Here is a 23,395-nt window from a genome sequence, read left to right as displayed (position 1 = left end):
GAAGTAGCCACAAATGCTCATGGTTAAAGTTGTAGACCTGTTAGAATCTGGTTGAAGTTGCTTGCTCCCTGTTAACTAGTGTATGTAATGATAGACAGCAGGCACGTTCAAGAAGCACAACTATGAAGTATTCAGGGTTCCTGCCCTCCAGCAGTCCTAGTGTATTAGAAGAAGCGGTGACAATGTTCTTGAAGGCTCATCATACTATGACTTTTCAAGTGGTGGCCACAGGTGTTCATAGAAAAGGCGTTCTTTCTTAAGGGAGTACGAAGAAAAGATGGTGTGGTCACAGCAAATGATGTTTGCCAGAATGGCCTTTCTTTGCATAACAATATCCGCAAAGCTCACAGTAAAGTGGTGTTAGAAGTATTGAAGAAAGAGGAGCAGTCAATTGGATCCAACTTGAACCATGAAAGGACCAGTATAGTTCAAAGAAAACAAAGCATTTTAGAAAACGATGATACAGAAGGGGGCAGCATGTAATGCCTATTTGCATTATCTGTAAAAGTAACAAATGCATTTGCTTTTTAAAGGGCATGGCCGGTGCTGATGGACTTCCTGGAGACAAGGGAGAGTTGGTAAGTGACACAACAGAGCCATCATTTGTAATACATTGCTTTATATAGGTGCATATGGTTTTGAAGGACGGGAGAGTTGCACCTCCAATTTCTGACACTGAACCGGGTGTATTATTATCGCAGTAATAATGTTTGGCCGCAGAGACCGTATCATGCATTTGAAACTAGGTATCACAGAAGTTGATCTACTTTTTGCCAGTAGAATTCTGCTGTCATAGAACTGATCACAAGCACTACACTGAGTCTAGGAAGTTTGAGTCTGTGTATTTAAAATTTTTGTTTTGTGTTTTTTTTTTTATTGTTTTTTAAAACTGGTTTTAGGGATATAATAATTTTTTGAAAGAGTTCTTTTAATTTTTTTAACTTCTCAAGCTGTAAAATGAATTGGGAAGTGCAGGAGAGGGAACCAGGCTTAACCATAGAGTTTTAGTCTCAAAAAGTTCTAAAAGAATCATAGAGACAACTACAAAGGTAGCGCTCTAGTTATTTTTTGGCTTCCATAAATGGCAAAGGGGAAGCAGGCGCCGAGTAAGGTAAAGCGCTGCACTGCGTCTGGGAAGTTTGAATTTGTGTATTTTAAAATTTTGTTTTTTGTTTTTTTAAACAACTGTTTTTAAAAAACTGTGGTTTTAGGAATATAATAATTTTTTAAAGAGTTATTTGTATTTGTTTCAACATCTCATGCTGTAAAAGGAATTGGGAAGTGTGGGAGAGGGAACCAGGCTTATCCATAGAGTTTTAGGCTGACAAAGGAGTAAAAGGATCATAGAGATGACTACAAGGGTAGCACTTTAGTTGTTTTTTTGGCTCCTGTAAATGGCAGAGGGAAAGTGGGCGCGCAGCCAAAGGCAAGCCCATCTGCGCCCGATCAGCCCCTGCACCAAACTTCTAAAACAAGCTGAGATACTCCACTGATTTCTTATTGTCTCTGAAGCACAAGTTTTCAACCCAGGTATGCCCCCCACTAGGTCTGGAGAAGGGGGAATTACATTGTTTCCTTTGAAACTTCTGCTTAATAAGTACAGAGGAGGGTAGGACCAAAAACCAGAAAACTACTAACTGCAATATTGGGCTAGTCAATTGTAGATCGCTTCCATACCACAAGTTTCAACTCTTCACCCTAATAGAGGAGGAACAGTTTGATGTCCTGTTTCTAAAGGAGACGTGGCTCCAAGAGGGCTCCCCGCTGGCTTTTAATCAGATGCTCCTATGCAGGGAAGATCGTTTGCATAAAAAGGGTTGTGGCATTGCCATTATTGTAAAAGATGGCTACAAATGTAGGCTTAAACCCCTTGTTATGCCAGACTGCGAAAACTTGACTTTACAATAATTTTTAATCTACAGTCTCCTTTTCAGGCCTATTAGTCTATCGACACCTTGGACTGTGTATGAGGTTCGTGAAACCTCTACCAGAGATATTGACTGGCCTCATCTTGGAGGAAAATAATTTCACGCTACTAGGAGATTTTACTGTTCATTTTGAAGAAAACAACAATTCCATGACAATAAGTATTCTACAAGATCTAGAGGGTATGCTCTTAACTCTAGGGGTTGAGGGGCTTACCCATAATAAAGGCCATCTCTTAGATCCGGTATTTAGCAATGGCCCCAATCTGAAAATTAGGAGTCTCCATCCATTGGCCTGAACTGATCATGCTCTTGTATCTGTCACAGTGGAGGGTCCTTCTCCATTAATGGACACCAAAGCCCCACCAACCCAAGGTAGAAGGTGGTCAAAGCTCAATAAAGTAACCTTGGTGTCCAAGCTTACCATGATTAGACCTGAGATAGGAAGTGACCCTGACGCAGCAAACACCATACTAAACAAGTGGATCAATGACTTCCTCAATGGTTCGATCCCCATTTCTTCTTTAAACACGGGGAGGGCAGATAAATCTGCACCATGGGTTAATAAGCACTTACTCTCCCTTAAAAAGAGTGTTAAAAAAACTGGAGAGGGCATGGGGACAAAAATATGAAGATAGTGCAAAATGTACCTATCGGGCAGCTATTCAACGCTATCATCAGAATATAAAAAGGGCCCAAGCCGTATATTATGGTGATCCATTGGGGAAGGCAGTTAATGTTCCAGAGAGCTTTTCTGAATCATACAATCCCTAATCATCCTAAAAACTGAAAATGTACTTCCTGGTCCCTCAGAAGAATGTTCTAATGAATTAGCAATATTCTTTCAAGACAAAGGGGGTCATTTTGAACTCGGAGGGAGAACCCGCCGAGTTCGGCGCTCGTGGTCAACAAAAGACCCCACCAGCCACATAATGTTCATTCCGCTGAGCCAGCGGGCGGAAACAGCGTTGCCGCCCGCCGGCCCAGCTGAATGCAGGACCTGTACATTGACGCGGCTCCACATGGAGCCGGTGGCAGTGTAGCAGTGGGGCGGATGCAGCAGCACCCCTCACGCATTTCACTGCCTGTAAATCAGGCAGTGAAATGCGCGACGGGGCTGTGCACGAGGGCCATGCATGGGCAGTGCAGGGGCCCCCAGGGGAGCCCCGAGGCACCCATTTCGCCGCCAGGGATGCATTGCAATAATAACCTTTCGTGGTTCCATCCTAACCATCAGCCAAGTCACATGAGGAGCCTGTAACGCTCCTCCACGCCGCCAGGAAACAACCTCCCATTTCTTCACCCACTTCTCATACCCCTGTGTTTCTTGTGATGTGGTTATACAAATACATATTTCCTAGGTACATTTACATAATCCCTCCACACAAGTAGTAATGACCTCTCTAAGGATAACCATCTTGATGAACTACTTCCTTGTAACTTTTTTGGCAGGCCTCAGGTCCATGATTCTTTTGAACCAGTGGTACCTAGAGTGCATGCCTGGATTCTTTTTGTTGCCAGAGGTGATTTCATGACTCAGTTGTTATGCAGTGCAGAGACTTCCTTCTCCAGTTGGTGATAGACGTTTCCAAATGGCTCAAGGTTATGGTGGGGTTACTTCAAGAAGTTCAGTATGTTCCTCGAAGACTGGATGTTCAGCACTTATGTTCATGAGCCTGCTATGCCAAGTGGTGGCGTCAGGTCAGCTAAGATGAATTTTCTTTCTGTTATGTGCTTGTGGGATGGGCCTCTCATGTAAATTATAGGATGGGATGACCTGGGAGTTAGCTTTTCGTCTCCTACTGGATACATCCTTAATAGTATTCAGAAACGGAAGCAGCAGTAGCTGTGTGGCCAGATGTGAGACTGTCCCTGGACCCTCAAAAGAGCCTTAGAAATGTGTTTCTATTACATTGTTTTTTTTTTTAACTTACATATCATTTCCATCAAGACTTTTGTGTGCACTATTGTCTGAGCTAAATGGCATATTATGCATTCTGGCCTGGCCATCAGGATGAAATCCAGAGCATATTGTCAAAGCCTCTCTCAGCGGCATCTGGCCATGGCACAGCTAACAGAACTTCATATCTGGCAGGCCAAAGAATGCAGTCGTTCTTGCTTGGAGGTCAGTGTACTCCAGTTTCTTATATGCCTTTGCCTGTTTACCTCAGTGAGATAAGTGATACTTCTTCTCCCATTGCCCCACTATGAACACTGTGAGATGTTCGGCTGTGTTGGCCTATCAGATGTTTTGCCCTCCAACTGTATACACTTATCAGGTGGAAGTGAAGTAAGTGAGATTGAGTTTACAGGACTCTTCTTTGTGGTCACTTCACGGCGTGTGCCTGTGCCCTAGAACATAATTACATTTATTCACTGAGGGAATTTATATCTATGTAGCATGGACCTAACCATAAAGAAAGGGAACTGCTTTACTGGTAATAAAATATCACAGCAGATGCAGAGAAAAAGAGACACTGGGAAAAAGGAACAGACTGAACTTTATGCTGGCTTCTAAAGAAGCAAGTCTAAGTCTTCGCAGAAGAATAACAAGTTAGGACTGAGTCAGATGTCTTTTGGTGAATGACTCTGTAGGGTTGGAACTCAGCAGGACAAATCCTTGTTGAGAGTGTTTGCTTTGTCAAGATGGGTTTTATAGTATTTTTGTGTGTCTTTGAATGGTGGTGTGAGCAACATTTTCTCTGGTGATGGCTGTCAGAAGGCCCCTATTCTCTGCATCTGACTGCAAAGAAAGGTGGAATTCCTCTGAGAGCCTAATCATAGGGACCAGTCAGGTCACTATGTATTCTGAAATAAAGGAACAAAGAGGAGAATGGATAGGTTACCTCTTTTCAGGGGCACACATTTTTCCTACTGCTTCACGGCACATGGAGGTAGTGGCTTGTCACAAGGTTACTTCTTGTTATAGTACATAACGTGGATAAACTAGAAACTTGTCACATTCTGGATCAGAGTTGCCCACTTATTGAGGAGGGTCCTGTGAAGGTTGAAGGGCACAGCTGGGTCATTAACATTTTCCTCAATCAAAGCACTTTCAATATCGTATTTAAGTACTTAGGCTCATATTTATACTTTTATAGCGCTGCATTTGCGCCATTTTTTGACGCATTGGCGGCGCAAACTTACAAAATACAATTATATTTTGTAAGTTTGCGTCGATTTGGCATCAAAAAACGACGCAAATGCGGCTCTAAAAAAGTATAAATATGGGCCTTAATTCGGTTCATATTTCAGAGCATCCAGTGGTGGCCAGAACCCTCTCCTCTGTGTAAATTTAATTCTTCAACCCTTGTCTTTCACCTTCCTTTGCTTTATGTATTTCATTGTGGCTAAAAGGCTTCTCTTTTTTATTTGTGGTTTCCTCTGCATCAATCAAAGCATTTTCTCTTCCTCCACGTTATTTTTAGTGCTTTCCTGCATCTTTGGCGTAAGGGTTGATTAGTTGTGTCAGATATCGTTCGGTGTGGTGTCACCATCAAAGAAGTCGCTGCTCTCGGCTTGGATCTCTCTGTCAAGGGCATTGATGTCAACATTGATGGCATGAAGGACCATGGTTTTTGGGTTGATGAGAGAGTGAGATTGAGAGAGAGAGAGAGTGTGTGTGTGTGTGTGTGTGTATGTATGTATGTATGTATGTATGTATGTATATACAGTTGGAATGATCTTTGACCATCGGTGATGGACAGGCCATGGTGCTCAACATTAGTGGATACTGAGGAGAGAAGTAGGACAAAGAAGATAAAGTAAACACTTTATTGTGGTGAGTCCAAGCCTGTGGCCGAGAATTTAGAGTATACTTTCCCTACTGTGTTTTGGAAGGGTCTTCACTATATTCCCTGAGTCTCTTTCTGCACCTGTCCGACTCGTGCCCAAATTCAAAACATACAATTCTCTTGCAGTTCTCTTACTTTTGATTCTGGAGGAAACGTTTTGGCAGGGATTCTATTTAAAGATGTCTTGATCAGGACAGAGGCAATAAATGCACTCCAAATATCTTTCACCCTCTGAATTGTTTCTCTGCAACACTTGGCATATTGCCTTTTTATTGCCCAGTGTTAGCAAAGCAAGCCCACATTTGTACTAAGTTGCTCCTCACTAACAAGTCTTCAGCCTAGAGGTTGAATTGAAATGGAGAAAGTGCTCTGTGGAAGGCTACTTAACATCTTACGGTTAATATTGTGTCTGGTTTCCGGTCACTGCAGGAGTAGGGCTGAATGGATGAAAGTGAATTCTACTTAGTTTAAAAATTGATCTCTGACAAAGCTTTCTTAATGGCATGCCAGATTTTCCAAGTTGTTTTGCTGATGGTTCCATCTTGACATGCTGGAATAGTCAAGTTGCAACTGAACTCTTAAAAGATCCATTGATGGAGTGAACTAATTATGATAGAACTATCTACTGCATCTTTGGTCCTCCCTACACCAGCATCGTCGTGCAGCTTGAAACACTGATGCATAAATCATTTTTTTAAGAGACAGAAGAAAAACAGAAGAGGCTCTGTCTACCCTTTGCTGAGTTAATTAAACACAGCTTTTAGTCAGTGTGTTGAATTTAAGACACTGTGACCCTCATTACAAACCTGGCGGTTTCATGACCACCAGGTTCGCGGTGGCGGTGGGACCACCGCAAATGCAGCTGTCTGAGTGCCATATTATGACCACAGTGGTAGTGTCACAGTCGGACCACCAGGATAAGTCATCCTGGTGGTCTGGCGGTCCGGCGGTCCTAGTCTGCCAGGGCAGAGCTGCAAGCAGCACTGTCATCGTGATTAGAACTTCGTTCTCCACCAGCGATTTCATGGCGCCATGAAAAGGCTGGCAGAGAATGGGTGAAGGAGTCCCCAGGGAGGCCCCTGCACAGCCCAGGCTCTTGACATGGGCAATGCAGGGGCCCCCCTTGCCAGCACCACCGCAATGTTCACTGTCTGATTTGCAGACAGTGAAAATTGCAAGGATGCTGATGCACCTTGCGCACTACAGTATTGTCGCCGGCTCTATTACAAGCGGGAAACAATGCTGTTGGCCGTTTCCCACTGGGCCAACAGGTGGAAACTGAGGTTTACTCCCGCTGACTCAGCGGGAAACCCGTAATGGGCCGGGCGGGGAAGCAGCCACAATGGCAGCAACCTTCCCGTCAGAATTTTAGTGGACAGGCTTTTTCATCTGCCAAAATCTTAATCAGTCCCTGTGTCTAACATGCAAGTGTTGGACTAATCATGCTTCTGTATTTAAAGCAGATTAAACCCTATATCGATGTGCACACCTTTTAGTCAGCTCATCAACCTCTGCTTTCAATTCTTAAATCAAAGCTCAAAAATAGGGAGAATTAACGTTTCAGTCCAGACATCTTTACTGTAGAACACCTTTTTTCCATCAGTGAATCCTTGGCAGCAGAGGCCAAAAGAGCACCATAAGTAGGGAAGTTACAATATATTCCTACCCAAACTATGCTGGCAGTAAATAATTCATATCAGTGCAACTATTGACGCCCTCAGAAATGTCCTTATCCTTTAAATCAAGTGCAAAAAGGAACCCATTAGCCATGGGCAGTCACACACCTGGGCAAGGCAGTGGCCAGACAGGGTGGGTTGGTGAAATGTCCTGAAACACTATTCAAGTGAAGTGAAAGTTAGCTTTCCTTGGCGATGGTGCATTGAAACAAACAAAAACACTGCGCCAAGCCATGACTGTCCATTTTGATTAGTATCAGTGTTGAAAGAAAGGGGGAAATAAATGTTCTCTGATTGATCGCTGTTTGCTTATGGAGTGCAATTAACTAAGATTGGACAAATGAGGACAATAATCATAACTTGTTTAGAAATTACAACTTATTATATAGGGTTTCATACTACAGTGTTTGTCATTTTGAAGTGTTGTAGGTAATAGGTTTTACGATTACCCAATTTCATGGTACTTAATTTATCCACCTCAGCTGGGAAAATGGCAAAATTGGTGATGCAAGATCCTAAAACTTGTGACCTGAAGATTACACACCTCATCAGCTGTAAACACTTAACTTGCTGAGCTATCTTGCCATTGGTCAAAAAACTTACCCCTGTATCTTGAAGAAATAGTAATTGTCTGCAATGATTAACTTCAATAAGAAATTACCTCCACTAGTGACACATAATTTGGTGTCACAGACACCCCCTTCCCCGGTACATCCAGTGAACCAATGTTTTTCCTACTCTTGACTCACACCCACCCCCAGCCTCAGTGGTGTGAGTGTTATTATTGCTAAGTTGGTACACAGGTGGGAATGCTTTCAAATATGGACTAAGCATCAAATTGCTATGGCTACACCCACAATATCTGGAATTTGTCACCTTATTCACTAGCCAACACATTGAAGTAACTATAAGTCAATATTTAGTGGCCTTTAGGGAACATCTGTCCTGCCCCTTTAATACCTTTGCCTCACACCACCATACCGTTGTGTGTGCAATACTACTGCCTTTGATGTCTGGTGCATTTTTTCAATTTGTTTACATGCATTCTCCTCTCATTTTCTTGTGAAAGTCATACTCTCTGCTAAGCTTTTTTATTTTTCTACTCTATTTTCGAGGACCTCTCACCTCCTCTAGCACTATTTTCATATTACCACGTGGAGCTGTATGCACTCATACTGAAAAGCTGAAATATACATTCATTCCATTCCTCTGGTGTGAACTTGTGTATATTCTAGAGCCCCTCAAAGCAGGCATGGTAGTTTAAGCTTTCTGCCATTTTGTTAAGCTCGGCTTTGAATGTCTCTACATTTTATCAGAAAGAGTAGACTAATGGGACAAGAGCACCAGCCATCACAGTATGCAATTATAGGATGAAAGTGCTGAGTCATTAGGATATTAAATATCAGTAAAATGTAGTTTTATTGAACCACATATCTGGGATACTACTGATTTAATGTAAACATAATAGACATAGCATAAGTAAATTGTGAAAAGTCATTGAACCTGTGTTTCTGAAAGTGTTCTTTTTCTTAACATCAGTCAACCATTATTGTTCTTGTCTCTTTTAGGGTCCCAGTGGTCCTGTTGGACAAAAAGGAGAGGTAAGATGGGTCCGCCCCACTCCCTTTTTTAAAGTGTCTTTAAATTGTTTAAAGTTGACTATGAGTTGCATCTTTCAGTAGTAGGTATACGTATGAAGCATAAGTAACTAAATACTTCCTGATCAAGTCAGTGTTCCTATTGCCCTGATACTGTCGTCTGCACATCCTAAGTACTATTCACTTTTACCTTAACCACGTGAACCTCAAGGATCATCATTGCCTGCCATGTACCAGGTTAAATTCCCATTTCATGTTATCTCCACTGCATCAGCTGAGATGCTGCTATATTTACCAGATCCTTATTTTGTGAATATGTTTCTTTTGTGTACTCACAGAGTAAATTAGTGAAACAGGTAATATCTGAAAATGAAGAATCCTTAAAAGTCACTGCCTCTACTTGACAGCACATCACTATTTTAATAGGGCTTTCTCTGGGAATTAGAGCATTATAGCAATGTCCCTACATTCAGGGACTCCTGTAAGAAAATAAAGGTTGGAATGTTGCACAATATACACTACAAAGAAGTCACAGAAAATTAAAAATGATTTATTTTATCAAAATCGTCATACCTAACTTTAAAATATAAAAGATACCAGTTTGTCCCTCTCGTGACTCAACCATAAACCATATTGCACTTATTAATTATAGTTTCCATTATATATTCATCAATTCAGAGTAGTAAACCTCATATTCATCCACAAAAGCTTTGTACTGGATCAACTGAAATCTTACAAAAGTTTGTGGATTCAGACTGTTGGCAGTGTTCAATACTTTCCACCTTCCTCAGGACAGACAATTCTGGGAATATACAAAGGCAAAACCCCAGTGATCTTTGCTAGAGAATTATTCAACAACTCAACAAGGCTTTGTACCCCTCGATCTTACTTGTGGCTGTAATAAGCAGTAGGCAATTCTTAAAGGAGGCCCTAACTGTTATTGTTATTTATAATTAAATATTATTAGTATCACTGTTTAAAAATAATTTAAAATATTGCTTTTATAAATTGACTTCATAACTTGGAATGAAAGATGAAAAACGTATACATCATATAACATGTATTCCTCAAGGTTAAAACACAGTGGACATACTTTCATCAAGCCCAAGACTAAATTTACATTTTCAATTGAAAATAGATTCCATGTCCATTTATCAATGCTAAAATTAAGTAGAAAGTATCCATCAAACCTTTGAATCTGAAGTCTTGCATCAAAGTTAAAACTGCAAGTATATTTGTCCATTAAATCTAAAACTGAATTCAGATTGTAGTTATTTTCTTCAACATCAAAAGTGAAACACGTTAATTGTTATCTAACCCAACAAGCGTACACTGATTTTAATCGATTTATTAAAATAAAATACATTCAGCCTCACACAAATTTAAAATCTAGTCATAATAATAATTGAAAATAATTAATCAAAACTAAAACAAAATGTAAAACCATTTTCAGAATTAGAAAGTAGTGTATCCATAACTATATAATAAGAACTAAAACTGAATATGGGTAAATGTATGAAAATAAATAGCAGTCTAATGGACATAATACTCCAGCTGAATCGACCAGTTTTAATTTAGAAGAGGCTGCTTTTTGTTATTTTTCTGTTCTTTCGTTTTCTGCTCATTTCATGCATGAAGTGTGACATTGGCACTGAAGACATCACTAAATCCGATGGTTTGTGACATCATGTTAATGTTTTGCTTTTCCAGGCAGGAAACAGAGGAGAGTCAGGCCCCAAAGGCATCCCAGGACCTAATGGCACAGCGGGTGTACCTGGGATTCCAGGTCGTCCAGGTCCAATGGGTTTCCAAGGAGAGCAAGGAGTTCCTGGCATTACTGGAAAAACGGGCATCCCTGTATGTATCAAGTACACTACACCTTATTCATTTGTTACATTTATGATGAACTAACAATTAAAGGCGTTGCAAAGTAATGATAATGCATGCCAAATTACCATATGAAAGATGTTAGAAAGAAAAGCTACATGCAAGAAGGTAGATGTTCGGGAGAGAAGGAATGCATAAAGAGAAGGACAGAGCATGCAGGAAGAGGCAGTGTTTCTGTAGTATGACAAAATCAAAAAATGCAATTGAGGGGAAGGACTCATGCATGGTGAGGAAGAATGGTGAAGCGAAACGAAGGTTGCAGGAGAAACCATAAAGATCAATAACAGAGCAGAGTGATACTCAGCATACGATGGGAGTGAAAGTGACACCATCGCAAGACATTAAGAAAGGAGTCGATTAAGAGAGTGTGAGGTAGAGGCGATGGTAGGCTGATTGAGTTTAAGATTGGGATGAGAGAAGCTAGAGGGTAGGCAGGGAGCCTGCCCTGCCTAGTGCTTTAATTTAGTGAGAAAATGTGTCTGGCCTATAGAAAGGAAAATATACCAGTGATAAATCAAAATAAATCAGAAATTGAGTGCATGAGCTGGGTGACATTTAATAGTATTCGTTTGATATACATTTTTAAATATTAGAACATTCATTTTTACCAATCACCTGCCTCTATATTTGTTGTGTCATAGACTGCTGCTGTATCCTCTCGCAGTACGATAGTTGAAGCGATACACTCAAATAACTCCTATAGTTCATTTTAGAACAGAAGCTCTAGCCTGGGGTCCTGTGCTCAAATACCTTCCATGTCTGAAAAGTAAACCAGAGACCAGGTGGGTGTAGTGCAATTTCTAGACATTAAGACGTGTTTTACTAAAAGGTTTAGTGAACTGAAGATTAGTAATGGTTTCTCAAACTTGAAAAGGTATTTCATGACTGGTGAAGCAGAGGTAAACCAGCCATAGTAGAGATTTGTACACAAAAAGCTAATATATTGCCCCAAAACAATAGCTATCTGTTTAACTGTGAAGACCCAAACAGATAATAAATAATCAGAGAGGAACAAAAGAAGCCTTCATACTATGTGTTAACTAAGAGACATCCCAAATGAAAGGGGCAACAAAACCTTAAGATTTTTTTTGAGCAACCCACTCTGCACACGATTCCAAATAGCTGTATTCAAAGAATGCTTCTCATTTTTTTTAGTTTTTGTTGCAGTGCAGATGTCTTTCTGATTCCAACTTTTTTTCTTATTTCACCCTTATTTTTCTCCCTCAGTTATTTCCTTATCGGCCATTTAAAAAAAAAAAAAAAAGATCAATGAGCTCGTTTATGTCAACGTGCTTAGGGTGTGTGTTGCCCGAATACAATCCTTATAGCATTTCTGAACTGTTCTCATGTCTAAAGAGAAGCAATACTGCTACTGTATGCCAAGTGGCCCCATTGGCACACGTGACACCCATAACTAATCACACTTCTGAGCTTATAGTTTCGCTTTCAACACTATATAGAGGCATATTACCCCAGTATGCAACGTATTGTTGGTTAAAAAGCCAAGGATGGCTTAAGGGTCCGTGTCCAGCTATGAATACTGGCACTAAGCTGTTGTGGCATGTGGCAAGTGTTCTACCGTGCTTTTACAACTCTCCTGCACACACAGGGCCAACAGACATCCACTGGTGCACGAATTTGCATCATACATTGAATGGCTAAAGTATGGATTATTGTCATTGTCTCTTTATGGGTGCTGACTTGTGAACAAAAATGATTGTGCATTAAGCAAAAAGGATGGAGGAAACAAAAGGAAAAACAAAGAAAATGTAACAATCATAAGCATCAAAATGAAAGAAGACGAAATATGACCGTTCTTCTTTGCTATTGGTTTTTACAACTATGCCCAAAGTGTTATTCCCATAGGTACACAATTGCACATTTTTTCCTCTCACTTATTTTTGTTTGGCTGGCATGTTAGTTACAACAGCAAGGGAGTGCAGGAAAATGTGTATTTTTCAGTGCTTATGTGCTTACACTAAGAGCCATTTCCTTTTTGGTGGGCTTTTAACTGTGTTTATGAGCTTGAACTGACCACTTTGAAGGTTTGCCTTCGACATTCTAATTGAAAAACTGAAAAACACTGTGCCCCTCATTCCTCCATAAAATCAAGCCTGGCACAATAGTTTTGGTGTGTGAACCTTTTCTTGATTCACATGCAATGCATTATTCCGCCATCTAGTGGTCGGGTACCGTTTTGTGACTTCTTTTGTTTTCTTCTTTTTTACTCCCGGGCATTAACTGCTTGCTTGGACTATTGACGTACCATGTGTGATGGCTTTCCTGCTTTTCAAATAAATAGACTTTGAAAGGCTTGTAATGCAGCTGTGCAACTCATCAGCAGGCTATGAAAGTGTCAGCACTCATCTCCCAGTGTGTATAATTAGCCTTTATGGGCTCCCCATGAAAACCATAATTTCTTTCATAAATGCCTAGAACACTCTGCACTCACCCACATTTATGAAAAGGCTTGGCTTGATATGATTTGAAATGTCTTTCAAATCTTCATGCCATACCTGACCATAAATGTCATAGATATGTTTCATCTGTTTGTCCTACATGGTTTACTTAACTGGTGCTATATTTTATGTAACAGTGTAATTTTGCAAGGATTAATGCCACCTACCTTCTGCTCTTTTGCCGCCCACAAGAGGAACTACAAGCAATTAAGGTTTTCAACATGAGTAGCAGTAGATCCCATGCGGTGTCCACTCTTGCCATACAGCATTGGGCTTGAAATCTTTCAAGCTGTTGTTTTCCGGTGAAAGGGTTTATGCTTCAAGATGACTTCTGGCACCCCATGAAACTCAGTACACCAGGACACAGACTAAACCAGTGGTTCTTTTTTTCTGACGTCAGGTTCGGACATGCCTTGGTGATTCCATTACTCTTCCACGTTAGTGAAGAACTTTGGCACCACAGGACCGAGACAGCAAGAATTAACTCAGCATTGAAACTTACCGAGTAACCATGGCCACCTTGTGATCCAGTCATTACAAGAGCTTGGGGACAGGTCGTATGTTGGGAGAGGAGGCAGGGAGAATACTCTGTTTAAGTTTTGCCAGAGCAAGATTCTGTGGCCAGACCAGCATTTAGGCCCATATTTATACTTTTTGACGCACAACTGCGCCAACGCAGTTGTGCGTCAAAAATTTTACCGCCGGCTAACGCCATTCCAACGCGCCATGAGGGCGCCTTATTTATGGAATGACGTTAGCCGGCGCTGCGGACTGGTGTGCGTCAAAAAAAATTACTCACACCAGGCAGCGCCGGCGTAGGGGAAAATGGGGGTTGTGTGTCAAAAAATGGGGCAAGTCAGGTCTGAGGCAAAATTCAGGCCTCAAACCGGATTTACGCCATTTTTTTTTACGCCCAACCTCCATTGACATGACTCCTGTCTTAGCAAAGACAGGACTCATGCCCCCTTGCCCAATGGCCATGCCCAGGGGACTTATGTCCCCTGGGCATGGTCATTGGGCATAGTGGCATGTAGGGGGGCCCAAATCAGGCCCCCTTATGCCACAAAAAAAAAAAAACGAACAAAAAGACTTACACCAACTTACCTCAACTTCCCTGGGATGGGTCCCTCCATCCTTGGGTGTCCTCCTGGGGTGGGCAAGGGTGGCAGGGGGTGTCCCTGGGGGCATGGGAGGGCACCTCTGGGCTCCTACTGAGCCCACAGGTCCCTTAACGCCTGCCCTGACCCAGGCGTTAAAAAACGGCGCCCATCAGGCTGTGCGCCGTTTTTTAAGGCCTGCCCCCTCCTGTGCGTCAAAATGACGTCAGAGTATAAATATGGGGCACAGGCCTTAAAGTCATTTTTTGGAAGGGAACGCCTACCTTGCATATAATTAACGCAAGGCTGGTTCCCCCTTCCAAAAAATGACGCACATGGTGGAATTTTGACGCCCGCGGGGTCGGACGTCAAAGTATAAATATGGGGCAGGGTTTGCGCCGATTGTGCGTCAAAAAGTTTTACGCACATTCGGCACAAACAGAGTATAAATATGCCCCTTAGTCTGTCACCGGAGTCTTCTAGAGACCCCAGTGAAAGTGCCTGTTTGGGGTGTAAAGCATTTCCCTCATAAAAGACTGTTGGTCACTAATGTGATGGAAGGTGAACTGGATAGAGTAGCATTCCAGTGGGGGAATAAGGACTCCAATTCCGATAAAGGGATGGGGATGTCTTCCGGTACTTCCAATGACCTTGAGACGCTAATCCCATTTCACTCTCCCCTGATGACTAACTGAGGAGGCTACAGGTCTCAAGCATCCTTGTCGAACCCCACACTTAAAACAAAGACCAAGGATTTTGAAGCCTAACACTGGGAACTGGTCACAGCATTCCCAGCCTCAAAAGGACACACAACAACCATATAGAGAGGATCTTGCCTCGGGGTTCTACCTCAAAAGAAGCCTTGGCCAGAGCACCTAAAACAACCAGCCACATTCCATAAAAGGCTAAACAGATGATGCTCCTACTGCACATACAATTGTAATGCCAGAAAATACTCACAACAAGAAAAACCACCGCAGCCAGCATGATCCTGAATCACCATCAGCACCAAAAACAGGTTTGAAACTTTGAAGTCGAAAAGTAGTTTAATGCCAAGAAAACAACTGCATCAGAAAGATGGAGAGCCACTGGCACTACCAAATGCACGTGTAAAAACGATTTATATTTACCTGGACACAGGTTTAGTTTATACTTTATTGCATAGTTAATTAAAATCATTGCAATTACCATTCAAAAAGAAAACTTTAGAATACCATAAAACATTCCATACATTCTTATTTTCCCTTACTGTTAATAGACCAAATAACCCCTACTCACTTGTTGATCGCCTCATGGCGTACAGTCATACATACCAGATCAATAGTGAGCCACTGACCGGCGTATTATACCTGTTCAAATGGTTCTGGGTAATAAACATCAGAAAACGTTGCTGGGTTACTTTTTCAAACATAATTTTTAGACCTCTTGGAATGTAATTTGTCCAGTCCAAGGGTAGAGGATAAAGTGCAGTTGGAGGAAATGCTGTGGCCATTGCTCGTGTGTCCGGAGATGCCAGTGTTCATTTCTGATACGGGCAGGTGGTTTGGTCGACCGTCTTGGTTTTTTGTTGCTTGTTTTAAGATGTCCAGAGCATCCAGTGAAGGTCCAAGTCTGGTGTGAGGCACCTTTGTTTTTAGAAACATTTTAAATATTTCTGCCATGTAAGGCTGTGCTGTCGGGCCTTTTAAGTGTTAATTGTCATCCATGAGTGCAATCGCTTTCTGAACTTGTCTTTGTCCTTGATCCATGAGAGCAGCTTGACTTGTTTGTTTAGTAATTGGTTGAAGTTTTGTGGCGTAAGGACTCTTCTGCCTGATGATGCTTTATGCCTGAAGCGATACTCTTTGGCCACGGATTTGAGACTTCTGCCATGTTTGTGCCAATTTCGTCCCGAATCAGTGCCTTTAGTGTGTTTGGTTGAGCCTGTCTTAACATGGACGCATATTTAAGCAGATCCGCATCTAGTGGTAATGCTTGGTCTTGTAACTCGAATTCCAATGTAATCTGCGCTGGAGAGGAGCTGTGTGGAAGGCGGAAGAGAAGGCAAAACACTTTGCTCTGGGCAATGTTCATGAAGTTGTGTAGCTTAACCAGAAATATTTCCAGACCATATGCCAGGGCAGGCAGGAATTTTGCCTTAATCACTGTAAGGAGTCGACATCAGGTTAGACTTTGTAGTTTCAAAGCCAGGGATAGAACTGATGTAAGTAGGGATATGCCATTCTAGCTTTCAGGATGTTCAGGTGTAGGCGATGTGACTAGCGCTCCTGTAGCCGGACACCAAGTTATTTATAGCTTCTGCTTCTTTCCACAGATTGAGCCCCACAGAGCCTTATCTTGATTACCCGCTTGCCAAAGATGACTACCTTGGTTCTCTCCAGGTCTACCACCAGCTCATTAGTCATGCAATACTGATTGAACGTGTTTAGCACTTTTTGGAGTCCTGTACCTGAAAGATTCAAAAGGACAATGTCATCTGCATATAGCAATGCTGTTAGAGGGTGGTTGCCCGGTTTGTGGGGATGGACACTGGAGGTGTTCAATTGTGTGCACAGGTCTGCCAAGTAAAGGTTGAAAAGCATTGGAGCCAGAACACAACCCTGCTTGACACCTCGGTCTATCTGAATTTTGGTAGACACTCTTCCATTATTGCCTACTTTTACCCTTGCCCAGTTTTCTGAGTACAGAAGCTGTATTCCTTTTAGCAGTTCTGGTGGGATTTTGAGGTTTGCTAGCTTCCTCCACAGCCTGTTCTGGTCCACTGAGTTGAAGGCTTTGGATAAGTCCACGAGGCAGGTGTATAGGGCCATTTTTTTGTTTGTGTATTTTTCTGTAAGCATGGCTAGAGCTATCAGGTTGTCAGAAGTGCTTGCCGAATGCCGGAACCCGGTTTGATTTAGGGGTATTAGATTAAGCTTGATTGCCCATTCTTTGAGTTCCTCCAGCAGGAGACTCGCAAATATTTTTGCATGAATATTAAGCAGTGATATTAGTCGATAGCTGTCAGGGTTCCCGTAGGGGCCAATGTAAATTCAGTGAAAAATTGCCCCTTTCCAGGAATCCGGAATTTTATTTTCCATGCTGCTGGCATTTAATAGATTGCAGAGCAGGCCTGCTCAGAGGGCAGGGTTGTCTGCAACATTGCAGTTGTTCCTCAATCCTTTGTACTTTAAAGGATAATGGCTTTGACGCACAGCTTGAGTTAGGAAATGGTTTTGCTGTGTTCGAGCCGCCAGAGAGGCTTGAGGTGTGTTCAATCCACTTTCTCTCCGGCACTGCGTTACTTTGTATCCCATTGGTCCTGCGCTCCATTTAATTGATAATGGACCACAGCGTCTGACTGTTCTTTTCTTTACTAGCCTCCACAATTCTGATCCATTCCTGATCTAGGTATGCCTGCTTTGCTTCCCATACTGCCATCTTGTATTCCTTACTTAGTTCATAAAAGGTGAATAGGTGGCTGTTGTCTCTTTAGGAATCTTGCTGTTTTGTTAAGCTGTTGTCTTAAGTCCTGCGTAAACCATCTTTTTCTGATTGGCAGCGGGCCGACCTTTAGCAGTTGATTGGGCTCTACTTGGTTCCTTAGTTATGTCAATGTTGCCTCCCATTTTGTGGTTGTGTCCACCTCTTCCATTTAATCAGAAGATAAGTTAGCTTTCCATGCCTCATATTTCTCCATGCACATGTTGCACCATCTTATGCAATGTAAGTGGCTTCCTGGGTCTTGTTCGCCTATCCTTTGTAGTGGAGCCAGTGAAGATTATTGTTCGCTGTTTTCATTATTTGTGGATCGTGGTCACTTTCGCATCTCACCTCTCTGCTGAAATATTGGAAGTACTTTAAGATGCCCATTGTAACAAAAGTGTAGTCTCAGGTGGAAGCAGATTTCTTAGAGGTGTTACTGAGATTCACTGGGGTGTGCTTGGGAAAACTGCCATTTAGGACCCTCGGCCCTAGCACCTCTAGGAGCCTAACCAGGGGATGGTCACATTTGTCCATGTCCCTAAAAAGCAATTCTTGTGGTGGGATACCCAGACACTGATCTAGGGCGCCTTCTCTGGAGCTTCTTTTACCATGGTTGGCCGTTTAGGTTAAAGTCACCTGTAATGATCCCAGGAGAGTTCTTGTGTGCCGCTCTTAGGGATAACAATTCTTTTTCAGTTGTGTCTAGCAGGTGCTGTTTATGCCTCATGTTAGGGTTGATGTAAATATTTATTATTATGAGGGGCGTGGATGTTTGTTCCAGCAACCAATTTTCAATAATGATAGCTAACATGTGAGATGATTGCTGGTCAATGATCTTAGCTTTGAAGGATTTGTGTATGGTTATGTAGATGGAGAGGCCGTCTTTTGGGTTCCCTTTGGGCTTACCTTTTGCAGCCGGGCTTAGGAATTCTTCAAACCCAGCTAACGTATTTTCGGCTACTTTCCAGGATTCCTGTAGGCAGATGATGTTGAATTCATTCAGAATTGATTTCAAATTGGAATCTTGAGCAATTTTACTGGCCCCTGCAATATTCCAGGATATGATGTTTGTGACCCCCAACTTGATTTTAGGCAAAATTAGTCCGGTTGGGATTTTTTTGGAGGAGCAGATTGCAGAACTATCCTTGTGCTGCGGGAATCAGTCAGGATCTAAAAGTGGGTGAGTTCCTGCTGGCTTCCTCGTCTTGTGGTCCACCTTCCTGGCAATGCCTTACCAGTAAGACGCCCTGGGCAATGGATATTATGAGCTTTCTTTGTCTCATAATGAAGGTGGAGGGTGCCCCCTTGACCTGTTGGAGAAAAGATCTCTGTTAACCTACCCGGGGATTTGTTGTTAAGAGGTCGTCCCTTTCATTGCTTTCTTTTTGAGGGATTAGAAAGAAGGGGTATTTTGTGCAACTTGCTTCCTTCAGCTCTATACCCCAGTCTTTGAGTAACTTCAGTTTGGACAATACTAACTGTGCCATCTCTGTACTGCTGATGCAAACTTCAGTGCACTCACTGATGTCGCCCTTTTATGGTGCTCCGAAGGCTACATATTGTAGATCTTTACTGTTTAGTAGTTCCAATCCTTAGATAGCACTACAGATTCTCATAAGGTTGCCTCGGTTAAGGATGTCCCAAGGGCCCTGAGATTTGTAGGTCAGGCAAAAATAAGGGTGGTGAATGCTTAATTATTGATTTTTTCACCTTTAGTGGTGTGCAGGGCTGATGTAATTGTGGCATCTGTGCTTGCCTTTTGTTCTGCTGCGGTGGGCACTTGATTTGTGGTATGTGTGTAATGCTGATGAGCTGGGGGGTTTGCTTAGGACCGCCTTGTTTTGTGGTCCAGGATGTACACCCCTCATTGGTGGGGTCCCCGGTCTGCTCGCTTATGACCTCAAGGACCCTTCCGGGGAAGGTTACTTGAGTGAGAGTCTCGAATTGATCTGGTTGGATCTGGTTCTTACCGTGCTCACATTCACTTGTACATTTAGGATGTGCCTTCGAGCTGAGGATGGTTCTGTGCTCTAATCCTGTTCCGTCATGCTTCCCCAGAGTTAAAAGCTGAGTGGTTGTTTCAAGGGGTATGGACTGTGGCTGGGCTTCAGGCCCTGAGCCGTTTGATTGTAATCCATTGAGGTCCCCTATTGCGATTTCTGAGCCAAGTGCCCCCGGGTTCTTACAACCAGTTAGTCTTGTTCCTCCCTCTTCTTGCCGCCTTTGAGGATTGATCCTAAACAGTGAGAACGGCTGCTGGTCTGTTGTGGAATGACACTTTGAAACTCCCGGTTGGTCAGGAGCTGTGCACTCTTTCTTGTCTGTGATTTGCTTATGTTTTACGCTAGGGTTTCCTCTCAGGGGGTTATGATTGACGTGACTGGAAGGGTGTGGGTAATTAATTTCTGGATGCATTGTTGTTTTATTATGTAATTTCCTAAGGCGTTTTTTGTTTTTCCTAGGCAGGTCGGGAATTAAGGGACCTTCCACTATTTTGTGCTCCTGGATTGAGCCTTCCACTGAATCTCCTAAAGCCTGTACTGGGCTAGCTTTGTTCTGTGCGGTATAGTTTGTGCTTTGTGGGCGCTGTGGATGCTGCTTGACATCTCATCACTGAACCTCCTGTCTTGGTTCTGTCACTATTATGGACATAACTTACAGCAGTTCTTAGAATTTGTCCTAAATAGGGTTGCAGTGACACTGGTATGTTTGATTTACCAGGCCCTTGTCAGGCTCCATGTTGGCGTGTGCTTTACGAATGAGTGTGCTTAACCTGTCCAACTTATTGTCCATTGCCATAGTGGTGGTTGCCAAACTTTGCAGAATTTGGATTTGGATGTCAAATTTTTCTGTGTTGAAGATCGTTGCATTAGTTATGGCTGTTAGTGTGTTCTTTAAAGCCATCCCGTCAGCAGGGCGTCCCTTGTGTCAGAGAGTCTGTGGTTTTGTGCTGTTACGAGTGCATGTGCCCCATTAGGATGGAACTGATTTACACCCTTTCCTACGGGTGTAGGGAGAGCCCCCTCTTCCTCTGCACACTGCTCCTCTTCTTTATTGAAGACCCCCTCTAATTCTTCCTGTTTGAGAGAGACCTCCCAGCAGGGGGAGGTTGAGTACTTCGCTGAGGTTGGTGATACTGGGGTCAGCTTGTTCAGGCTTCCTTTTATGCCAATAACCTTAGCGGAGAGGTCTTCGGTGACCCACCCCTGCCTTTTATCAGTATGAATGGGGACAAGGCGGGTTCCCACTTCCAAGGATAGCTAGTGTGCTTAATTGAATTGCACTGGGCTATTTGAACTGATTATAAACTTGGTGCACTTGGTATGGATAATTCCGGCATGGATTCTTGTGCTGCTTTACTTTGGGGAAGCATCCTCCCAGGAGGTGGCCAGGGTAATTGCACTGTCACTGAAAGATATCCACTTGGGCTGTGGTCTTGAATCTGGTCCTCCAAGGGGAGGGCCCCTTGTGGTTTTGTGCGTTTTGTGGTTGACGTTTTTCCCCAGTGGTGTGAAGTACTCGTTGATGCCTTTGCACCCTGCACTTATGTTTCGGCCTCCCCCTTGTACCTGTGTGTGCTCTCTGGGGGTGCACTCCTTAAACTCCTTGGACTCATTAGCCTTCTGGTGCACTGCTTCTGTCGTGATTTGATGGCTCGGGCGCGCTTCATCTATCCCCCATTTGTGCGAGTTGTGCACCCCCCCTGTTTGTTTGGAGCTGCGTTCTCTTTTCTCATTAGGTTTTGCACCCTGTTGTGGACCATCAGGAAAAGGGAGCTGCGGGTTCCCATAGTCACTATCTCATTCCACACACTACTATGCTCCCTGCGTTGCACACGTGCGCTCACCCGAAAAGTGTCTGTAGATAGGTCCTCGCTCCACACCCGTTGTGGAGAGCGGTTGATGGCAGCTGATGATGGCTTGTATCTTTATATCTAATTGCTGCCCCCTTGTTTCTATGTTGTTGCACCCTGCTTGTTTATCTGCTCTAGGACCTTGCTCCAGTGGCTGTTTCTTTCTAATGACCACTAATGACCACTCGGTATGCCCACTGAACGGGTTAGGAGTCTTGTCACTGCTGGTGTTTGGCTGGTCGTGTGCACCGGATCACCCAGGTGGGCGGGGCAACGTGCGCTTTACTCAAACCAGTCCCTCCTTACGGTTTTAGGATTGTGCTGTTGTCCACCTTTGTCTGCCCTGCAGCCTATGCTTGTTGGTGCTGCTGTTTGGGTCACATGCCTGCTACTGCCGCTGTTGTAGCTCTGCTGCTAATTTGGCAGATCAAGAAGGAGTCAACGGCGAGCAGGTCTCACTGGAAACCCCACAAGCCGCACTGGCAGGATCGCTTCTGTAGGGACGAGGGCGCACTCTAGGTAGCAGCTGGCTACTTCTGGCTATGGCTGCCATGCCAGCTGTCATTGCTGCTTGTAGAATAAGCTGTGTGGCGGTGTGCTGCACTGACGAACCTGATTCCTGGAGGTGGACTACCTGTTGCCACACCTCCTTGGGTCTTTCTGCTGGCCTGGTTGGGCCTTCTGAATCCTGCTCAGGGCCTACTGTGGCCTGCTTGGTCCTGCTGGTGCCAACTGGGTCCTGCTGGGGCTGATGGGGCCTCTCCGCCGTGTATTAGGTAAAATGGGGGGGCGGCACTTTGGCCCCCTTACATGATTACTCCCAAGGGTGTCACTGCTTGTGGATGGGGCTGGTGGTGAGCGGGTCTCACTGGTTCCCAGACGGTTGGAGGGATGGTGATATTTGGAAAAGATTGTTTCTCAAACCTCAGCCGCAAGTGACCATCAACACAGGCGCATCCTTGATTGACTGGGTAACATGAATGACCTCACTGTACAGGATCAATTGTCTCCACAGAAACAACTTCTCCACTTAGTTACCTCAATACCAGAACCTTTTCTTTAAAGAAAAACAAATTGTAACATTCCAAGCCCAACATCCAATTGGATGGCATGAGTTACATAGCATTTGATTCTAGAGCACTGCAAGCTGCAATCGATTGTTACAGTAAGCAACATTTTTCAAATGCAGTGTGCTCTGTACAATAAAAAAAATATAAAAAGTGTCTGTAGACTTAGGGCAATGTTGCTTCTTATTAGATTAGTTGAACCCGCTAGAATGCTACAAAAGTCCCAGCTCATAATACTTACAGACCAAAGCGTGTGTGACTGACAAAATATTTTTCCATCTTCCACCTTCTACTGCTGTGGAGTTCGCTGTAGAGACGAACAACTTTCCTGAGCAGATGACTTAGCTTGGTAATTAAATAGCTGTCAGGTCAGTCTGGGTGTCACATCTGTTTCACAAGATAGCAATGTATGTGCCTTAGGGCATGGGCACTTTTTCTAGTTGTACAATGTATTGCCATCTAAAGCTGAACTAGCCATACCGGCACATCAATAACCTCGAAGAGATGCTTTCTAAGCCTGGATTGCCTGAGGAAGTCTCAGCACATCCAGCCACAAATGTAGCTATGAGGGATT

At 43.2% G+C, this 23,395-nt stretch overlaps 1 protein-coding gene across 2 annotated transcripts in view; it reads left to right on the top strand.

Moving 5' to 3' along the window:
* The window catches only part of COL9A3 (collagen type IX alpha 3 chain), a 204,525-nt gene that overhangs the window by 113,258 nt on the left and 67,872 nt on the right, over nt 1-23,395 (top strand). For both annotated transcript variants that reach the window (XM_069243177.1, XM_069243178.1), the window contains exons 26-28: nt 534-578; nt 8,964-8,996; nt 10,704-10,850. In XM_069243177.1, the coding sequence (XP_069099278.1) occupies nt 534-578; nt 8,964-8,996; nt 10,704-10,850 (225 nt within the window). The remainder of the gene's footprint in view (nt 1-533; nt 579-8,963; nt 8,997-10,703; nt 10,851-23,395) is intronic.

The sequence above is a fragment of the Pleurodeles waltl genome, chromosome 7, assembly GCF_031143425.1.
Source record: "Pleurodeles waltl isolate 20211129_DDA chromosome 7, aPleWal1.hap1.20221129, whole genome shotgun sequence".
Taxonomy (NCBI): domain Eukaryota; kingdom Metazoa; phylum Chordata; class Amphibia; order Caudata; family Salamandridae; genus Pleurodeles; species Pleurodeles waltl.
Note: the sequence above shows the minus strand (reverse complement) of the source record. Positions and strands in the feature narration are given on the sequence as shown.